General features: G+C 47.3%; 1 protein-coding gene across 3 annotated transcripts in view; it reads right to left on the reverse strand.

The window, feature by feature from the left end:
- Positions 1-1,473, reverse strand: part of UHRF2 (ubiquitin like with PHD and ring finger domains 2) — a 98,855-nt gene extending 97,382 nt beyond the window's left edge. For all 3 annotated transcript variants that reach the window (XM_023213154.2, XM_023213153.2, XM_023213155.2), the window contains exon 1: positions 984-1,473. In XM_023213154.2, the coding sequence (XP_023068922.1) occupies positions 984-1,136 (153 nt within the window). In that variant the 5' untranslated portion in view covers positions 1,137-1,473. The remainder of the gene's footprint in view (positions 1-983) is intronic.
- Positions 1,474-8,908: the final 7,435 nt, after the last annotated feature.

Consider the following 8,908-nt stretch of genomic DNA (forward strand, 5'->3'; position numbering starts at 1 on the left):
GGAGCCAAACTGTGGTCTATCAATTCAGGATGCCAACTTTTTAATGTATTAACAAAAACATGAAGACAAAGAAAAATATGATGGGTCTGAGTGGCTAGGGGTATAGACTGTAACAGACTTGTGGAATAGGAAAAAAAAAAAAATCTTAGACTGGCCAGACCATAAAAATACCACAGGTGCCCACAGACAGCCTTCAAGTATGCACTGCTGGCTATGCTGCAGTGCCGTACTAAAAGCGTGAACGAGATGAGTATTAGAAGGCGAGAAGAGCAAATAGTCTTATACTCCTTTTCACTCTGGCCTATACTGGGCAGTCGTAAACTCGGCACCCGGTTAAACCGACAGCTGCTTCATGCCCAGGTCTCTAACCTCTCTCGAGACATTCCAAACCTAGGAGAGGCGGCGAGGAAGAGGGACCAGAAGTTCTGGAAACCCTTCGAATCTTCAGTTTGCGCGAATTCTCTACCACAGTCAGGAAGCAGAGGTATGGTTCTTGGGAGCTCAATGCCTGACTTTTCCCCCTTTCAGAAGCCGAAGAAGCGGAAGAGCCACAGAAGCGAGGCGAACGCTCAGCCGGGTCAGCCAGCTCTCCTGGTCTCCCGCGCGGAGGCATGGCCGCCAGAGCCCTCTGCCCTCCCGCCCTCTGGGGGCCCCAGGCCCCGCCAAGCGCGGGAAGCGAGGAACCTGGGCGTCCAGTGCCTACGGCCGCTGTCCTACCAAAAACAAACGGCGAGGTATTTGCGCCCCGGACGCCCTCACCTCTGACCCCGCTCGGCGCACCTCCAGTTCGGGCTGGCAGGGACCCACTCCCTCCCACCCGGCGGGACGGGGCCCCGCACGCTGCGCCTCGCGGGGGCTGCCCACCCGCAGCGGAGCTAGGTGACAACAGAGCGCGGCGCACCGAGCCCCGGGACCCGTGCGTCCAGAGGAGCCCAGCTGTTCCAGCCCCCGGCTTCGCGAGGGGCGCGGCGGGCGCGCCTCACCTGCTTGCCCCGGTAAAAGAGGCGCTGGCATTCTGGCCGCACGTCGAACAGCGCCCACACCCGCTCGCGCAGCTCCTCGATCGTGGCTTTGCGAGACACGTCCTCAATGGTGCACGTCTTGGAACCATCAATGGTGCGAACCTGGATCCACATCTTGGCGCCTAGAGAGGAGCCGGTCCCCTTTGTCTCCCCCTGCGCTCGGGGCGCCGCGCCCCGCCCGGCCCGCGCCGCTTCCCCTGCGGCTCGGGCCCTCCGCGGCAGGCGGGCGAGCGCTCGCACTGGACCTACCGGACGCCGGGCCCGACAGGCGGCGGCGACTCTCAGTCCGCGCGACCTACCAGCCGACTTGAGAAGAGACGACCGGAACCACTCTGAGGCGCTGCTGCAGACACCGCCTCAAAAAGAGGAAGAGGCCATGTCTGCGCCGCGCAGAGTGTTTACTTATAGAGCTGGAGCTCCCACATGGAGGTCACGGCGCCAAGCCGGATCTCGCGAGATCTACGCCGGGCTCCGCCTTAAAGAGGAAGCGGCCCGAGATACAGTTACAGACCCGAGGGAACGAAAATGGGCAGGCGCGGAGAGGGCGGGGCGGAGGGGCGGGGTTACCAAAAGCCGTTACTTTCCCCACCGCTTGCACCTGGCCCCTGGGCACGCCCTCTAGCCTTTGGGTTTCGGGCGGTTGCGCGGTTGCCCACATCGGTTGCCGTTTTGAGGCCTCATTTCAGGGCTCAGGGGGCGGGCGTCTCCTCAGGCTTAGCGGATAGGGGTCTTTGGTCTCAAAAACACACCAAAAATAAGAAACCCTGGCGTGCTCTTGTATAATTGTGGAAAGGGGACGCGGGCGGGAGCGGCCTAAACTTCTGAGAAAGAACTGAAGGAAACGTGCGCGCTCCACCGCGCTCAACAGGAAAGCTCCCGCCACGCGGCCATGCAGGTCGGGACGCCCGGGAAAGGCCCCAGGGGCCCTCCTGCTTCGCGAACACGTTTCCTGCCTGGCCACAATGCTGCTTTCGCGCGGAAACCCACTTCCGAGGGTTTCCCGTTGCCTGGAGGGGGCGGCAGCCCCAGGCCGAGCCTCAGGCCGCGGGTCCCGCTGGGATCGCCCTCTCTGACCTGCAGCGCTCCCAGCCGACCCTCCGGCCTTGGAGGAGCCGGGGCTGCTGCCGGAAAGGCCGCTCCCTAGCTCGGGATATTTCCGTTCGTAGACCTTCCGCGTTAGGGGTGCCTTTGGCCTAAGGGATTGCGGGTTTGCGGAAAACATTTTTAAATAATGCAGAGCTACGCGCCTCCGAAGAAAGAACTCTGAAGCCCCTACTAGGATTAAACTCTCAGAAGTAGGCCCAACGCCGCGCTACCTAACAGGGCTTTCCCCCGCCCCCTTCTTAATCCTTCCCTGCTGCAGCTGGGGAGTTGGGGTAGGGGTGAGTGGATTTATTTTAAATGAAAATACGTCTTCGCAAGAAGGGAGACAGGATGTAAAAGAAAACCAAGACTACTTGGACTTCATATTTGCCAAAATTGGTAACTTGAATATTCAGATCGGTGCTAATTATTCCCGTAAAGATAAGAGTATCATTTTTTTTTGTAATAAATATACAGCGAAAATAATTACAAGCACAGACAAGACCAGTAGTATATCATGAAAAAGAAGAGAAAGGCCGAGCGCAGTGACTCCGGCCTGTAATCTCAGCATTTTGGGAGGCCGAGGTGGGCAGATCACTTGAGGTCAGGAGTTGCAGACCAGCCTTGCCAACATGGGGAAACCCCATCTCTACCAAAAAAAATTAAAAAAACTAGCTGGGCATGGTGGCAGGTGCCTGTAGTCTCAGCTACTCGTGAGGGTGAGGCAGGAGAATTGTTTGAACCTGGGAGGCGGAGGCTGCAGTGAGCCAAGATCACGCCACAGCACTCCAGCCTGGGCAATAGAGTGAGCCTCCATCTCAAAAAAGAAGAGAGAGAGAGAAAAAAAAGATGGCCCAACACAGGGGAGACAGAAAAATTAACTGCACATACATATTTTGGTTTTCTGCCCCTGTGAAAATTTCAGTTACTAGAACCTCTAAATGTAATTCACTTGTCTGGCCCTATTTTAATTAAAGCAAATATCAACTATTTATTACATATGTAAATCAGATATTTAGGTTGGTGCAAAAGTAATTGCGGTTTTGCCATTACTTTCGATGGCAAAAACCGCAATTACATCTGCACAAACCAAATCTACCTAAAGCACACTTACTACCTATCCCAGTAAAGCAAAACCATTTATTATAAGGTTATGCTATTTCCTATTATAAGGTTATTCTGTGGCCTTATGGAGTAACTTTTTTTTTTTTTTTTAGTTACGTCTCACAAAACAAATTACAATCTAGTTGAGATAAGATTTAACAAAAATAAAATATTAAAGAATAGTTTAGTACCAAACACTGATGTTGGCGCAAACCATGATTAGAGATGAGAGAAGTGGAACTAGAATGATTAAGAAAAGGGGAACTAGAATGATCTGGAAGCTTAAAGATAACTGTACAACTTGACATGAGTTATGTGATACATAGTAGTAGGAGGCAGCATTTAAATGTTCAGTTCATGGATTGAGATAGACCGGAATTGTAATCCCAGTTTTACTGCTTGCTTAAAATGTGATCTAGTACAAATTACATCCTCAGTTTCCTCAATGTAAAATGGTGCTTGAAATAACCTCATGAATGTAAAGTGGTTTGCATACTATTCCTTAGTAGTACACAATAAATTATTTTAGTGCTGTTTGTTACAGAGAAGATTTAGATAAACAGAGTATACCCAAAGAGGAAAGAGTGCTTAAACAAAGACAAAAAGTATGCATTTTCACAGGTCTGAAAAGACTGCAAATCAGAGAATGGTTGACTAAATAGAGAAAGGCAGCGTGTGAAAATTAGCATTCAAAGCAGATGATTTTTGTGGGCCCCAGGGAAAAACTAAGATTTTTAAGGAGTAGATGGATGTAATTAAATATGCATTTGGAATAATAGCAAAAGGAATCGGGACAGATGCCTTAGGAAAAAAGTAAGGAAGAGGGAGATGAGGAGGAGAACTTACTGTCAAAGTTTAGGGAGGAGGCAATTGTGTCAGTTTTGGTGAAATTAGTGGCAGTAAGTAGGAGAGGACAGGATGTATTCCAGAGTATTCTAGAAAATTGAGCATGTAAAACTTGTGGGATTGTGGATATAAAAGATGAGGAAAATGGAATGTTGAGAACAGTTCCCAAGTTTCTAGCTTAGGAGATTTAAATTGATGGCTTGGTCAGATGGTAATGCTCTAAACTTGAAGAGGAGGCAAGTTGGGAAAATACAGTGAGTTCCAAATGGGCTGTGCTGTGTTTGAAATGCATCCGAAATATAGCATCTGTCTAGCTGGAGATGTCTAACTGACCACTGGAAACAGAAGTTTGAAATATTGAAGAGAGATAGGAAAGTTCTTAAAGAGGGACTTTTTAAGACCTCCTGTACACACTGTTATGAGATTTATCTTTCTTAATGTGATGGGGCTTTAATGGAGAACTGGGGCGGGGTGGGGATAAGACTACTGTCTCAAAATTAGGTATCTACTGAGACTGTATAGGATTTGTGTATAGATCCCAAACGATCTATGTTGTTTAGGACAGAGTTTAGAGATGTAAGACTCAAAAATGATATATTTGGCCGGGCGCGGTGGCTGAAGCCTGTAATCCCAGCACTTGGGGAGGCCGAGACGGGCGGATCACGAGGTCAGGAGACCGAGACCATCCTGGCTAACGCAGTGAAACCCCCTCTCTACTAAAAATACAAAAACTAGCCGGGCGAGGTGGCGGGCGCCTGTAGTCCCAGCTACTCGGGAGGCTGAGGCAGGAGAATGGCGTAAACCCGGGAGGCGGAGCTTGCAGTGAGCTGAGATCCGGCCGCTGCACTCCAGTCTGGGCCACAGAGCGAGACTCCGCCTCAAAAAGAAAAAAAAAAAAAATGATATATTTGTCCTGCGCACCAAATGACCAAATGAATTACATCTGGAAACATAAATTTACATATGCAGTAGGCAACTTAGGGTATACACAAATAATTGCAAGTAATAATTCTATATGTAACAAAATACACCCTTCCTGTGTTTCTCCACGTAGTACTATGTACTGTTTTCTCTCTTTGCCTACAATACTGTTGTTGTGTTCTTAGGCATCTGCCCAGTTGTAAAGACAAAATAGTTCTCTGACAAAAACCACAATATTAGACAGTTGGTTTTTTGTTTGTTTGTTTGTTTGTTTGTTTTTGAGATGGATTCTCACTCTGTTGCCCAGGCTGGAGTGCAGTGGTGCAACCTTGGCTCACTGCAACCTACGCCTCCCAGGTTCAAGCGATTCTTGTGCCTCAGCATTCCAATTACTGGATTAGAAGCACACACCATCACGCCTGGCAAATTTTTGTATTTTTAGTAGAGGTGGGGTTTCAACATGTTGGCCAGGCTGGTTTCGAACTCCTGGCCTCCAAGGATCCACTTGGCTCAGCCTCCCACAGTGTTGGGATTACAGGAATGAGCCACTGTGCTCAGCCAAGACAGTTTTGGCATATCATGCCTTACTACCAAGTGTGTAGCTGAAACCATTTGGATATGAACAGGGAAAAATAAAGAGAAATTATTTACATGGATGAAAAGCAAATACTAAAGTTTGTACCATCACTCATGATCCAATATTTGTTCAAGTCAAGAGGTGAAACAGAAAAAGGTTGATTGTGGAACAAATTCCAGAATCTTATACTTCAGAATGTCTTGTTTTTTAACTACTGTCTCAAAGCCAGTAACTTATTTTTTTAAGAGTGAATTACAACCTATCCTCTGAAGCTATGATTAATACCTTTTCATCTGCCCTTTTATGTTGGATGTCTTCCTTTTTCTCCTCCAGGGCCACTCCCTACCTGTTTGCAGTCCTAGAGTCCAAGAGTAGGAAGAATATAGAGGCAGTACCTCAAGCTTCCAACTGAGGTTGACCAATGGGGAGGGAGCACAGACAAAAACCTGCAGGATGCGAAGAGAATGATATCAGGATATTCCCGTGACTCTCTCCCTGAAAGACCAAGTCAGACTGTCTCTTGCCTTCACATAATGTCACTTGTCCTCTTCAGGTGACCTGCTCCAAATGACTCACTCTTCCATGTTCTGGTAACCTGTCTTTCCCTCCCCTGTTGCTTTGGGTTTAGGGGTTGTAACATATTTGCAGTCACTAGTCCTAGATGCATGCATATTCTTTCCATTCCCTATATCTTGTTCCATACTCTTATCATTGGTCCCATGGGGCGGGGAAACCATTAAATTCTCTTAACTGGAGGATTTTGATTATAATCTCTAATGCTATTTTAGAAAAGACTACATGTTACAAGAAATGCACTAGAATTTCCATTGGCTAAAAAGCACTTCATATGGTTGCTCATTACTTAAATTAGTCATATTTTAAAAGGTGTGCTCTTTCTTTTTAATATAATCATGTATTTTTACTATGAAAATCTACTTTAGAGCTCATTCTGGTCTAAACTTCTCTTTAAGAAATGGTGAAATGATTTGCACGAGGACATGTAACCAATGAAAGAGTGTTATTGTTTAAACCCCTAGTCCCAGGCCGGGCGCGGTGGCTCAAGCCTGTAATCCCAGCACTTTGGGAGGCCGAGATGGGCGGATCACGAGGTCAGGAGATGGAGACCATCCTGGCTAACACGGTGAAACCTCGTCTCTACTAAAAATACAAAAACTAGCTGGGCGAGGTGGCGGGCGCCTGTAGTCCCAGCTACTCGGGGGGCTGAGGCAGGAGAATGGCGTAAATCTGGGAGGCGGAGCTTGCAGTGAGCTGAGCTCTGGCCACTGCACTCCAGCCTGGGCGACAGAGCGAGACTCTGCCTCAAAAAAAAAAACAAAAACAAAACAAAACAACAAAAAACAAAAAACCCCTAGTCTCCTTCCTCGCTAGCCAGTGTTCTTTTGCTTTTAGTTGACCCTCTTGTTTCTCTGGAGGCTTCCCCTTGAACTTTGTCCAAAGAACTTTGAACTTTGTCCAAAGAACTTTGAACTTTGTCCAAAGAATAAACTTATTTTCTGCAGTGAGTGACCCTGGTTCTTTGGACAATCTGATAGCTCAGGTAGGAGTGGGGACCTGGGATTCTCACTAAAGACTTGCAACGTATCCCCATTTTCAATCTTATGCCTTCCTCTGCCTTCTGCAATTTGTCCTTCCTATTGCTGAACGTTTCTGAGCGTCTTTGAATCAATTAGCTCATTTCTTACACTGACGACAGTGTTTACCAAAATTTATGAGGGCTGGGCATCGGTGGCTTACACCTGTAATCCCAGCACTTTGGGAGACCAACGTGGGAGGATCACTTGAAATCAGGAGTTCAAGACCAGCCTGGCTAACATGGTGAATTCCCATCTCCACTAAAAATACAAAAATTAGCCAGGTGTGGTGGTGCATGCCTGTAATCCCAGCTACTTGTGCCTGTAATCCCAGCTGAGGCAGGACAATCACTTGAACCCAGGAAGCAGAGGTTGCAGTGACCTGAGATCGTGCCACTGCACTGCAGCCTGAGCAAGAGAGCAAGACTGTCTCAAAAAAAAAAAAAAAAATTATTAGACTGATCCTGTACTAACCCCCAGCAGACCAGACCAAACCAGCATGGAGTCACCTGTGCTAAGTGCTACGTAATAAAACTGAACTTTGAAAGGGGCTAGTTTTCAAATAAATAAATAAATAAACCAGGAAATTCATAGCAACACAGCCACCAGAGGGGCCCCAGTTTACCTGAGCCAGCATGATAAGAAAGTTCACTCTAGGCCACGTATGGTGGCTCACATCTGTAATCTCAGCACTTTGGGAGGCCAAGGCAACTGGATCACCTGAGGTCAGGAGTTCGAGAGCAGCCTGGCCAACATGGTGAAACCCTGTCTTCACTAAAAATACAAAAATTAGCTGGATGTGGTGGCACACGCCTGTTGTCCCAGCTACTTGGGAGGCAAGAGAATTGCTTGAACCCAGGAGCTGGAGGTTGCAGTGAGCCAAACTCGTGCCACTGCACTCTAGCCAGACTCTGTCTCAAAAAAAAAAAAAAAAAAAATTCACTCTGTTTTAACCCTATGAGGAAAGGTACTTTGAAATGGTCAATCTGCTTTCTGCTTTCTTCAGCCCTTTGCCTATAAAGCCAACCCCCTCTGCTCAGCTTGGCGGAACACCTATTTTACAGAATGAGATGTTACTCAATTCCAGAATCACAAAAGAAAGACAATTAGATCTTTAAATTTGTTGTAATTTTGTGTTTTGACATCAGTTACAGTTCAACATCCTAATCATAGGGTTAACTTAAGGTTCAACTTCTGTTTAGGCTATCACATGCAACTTACTTTGCAAAAAAATTGTGGAGATTTATAATAAAAGTACTTTACTATCTCTCACAGTTTCTGTGGTGCAGGAATTCAGAAATGGCTCAGTTTAAAAGCCTGAATCTGGCTCAAGGTCTCTCATGCCAGTATCATCAGATGGGGGCAGAACTGGAAGAACAAGGACAAGGATAGTTAGGAATTAGCTAGGTCTGTCTCTTTCTCTCTTTCTCCCTCCTACCCCCCGCCCCATCTCTCTCTCTCTCTCTCTGTCTCTCCTCTGTCCTCTCTCCTCTGTCTCTTCCTTTCTTTAAGAAGTCTCAGGATCTCTCCATGTGGTCTCTCTCTGTGGGCTAGTTTGGACAGTCTCACAGAATTGCCACCTCAGGGGCAGTCAGACTGCTTACATGATGGTTGAAGACGTCAAAGAAGGGGGAGAATTCTAGTGAGCAAAGCGCAAGTTGTATGACTTTGTGTATAGCTTAGCTTTGAAAGTCACATAGTGTCATTTCTTTTTGTTTTTGTTGTTGTTGTTCGTCTGTTTTGAGACAGGGTCTCACTCTGAC

Source organism: Piliocolobus tephrosceles, chromosome 14, assembly GCF_002776525.5.
Source record: "Piliocolobus tephrosceles isolate RC106 chromosome 14, ASM277652v3, whole genome shotgun sequence".
NCBI classification, from domain to species: Eukaryota; Metazoa; Chordata; class Mammalia; order Primates; family Cercopithecidae; genus Piliocolobus; species Piliocolobus tephrosceles.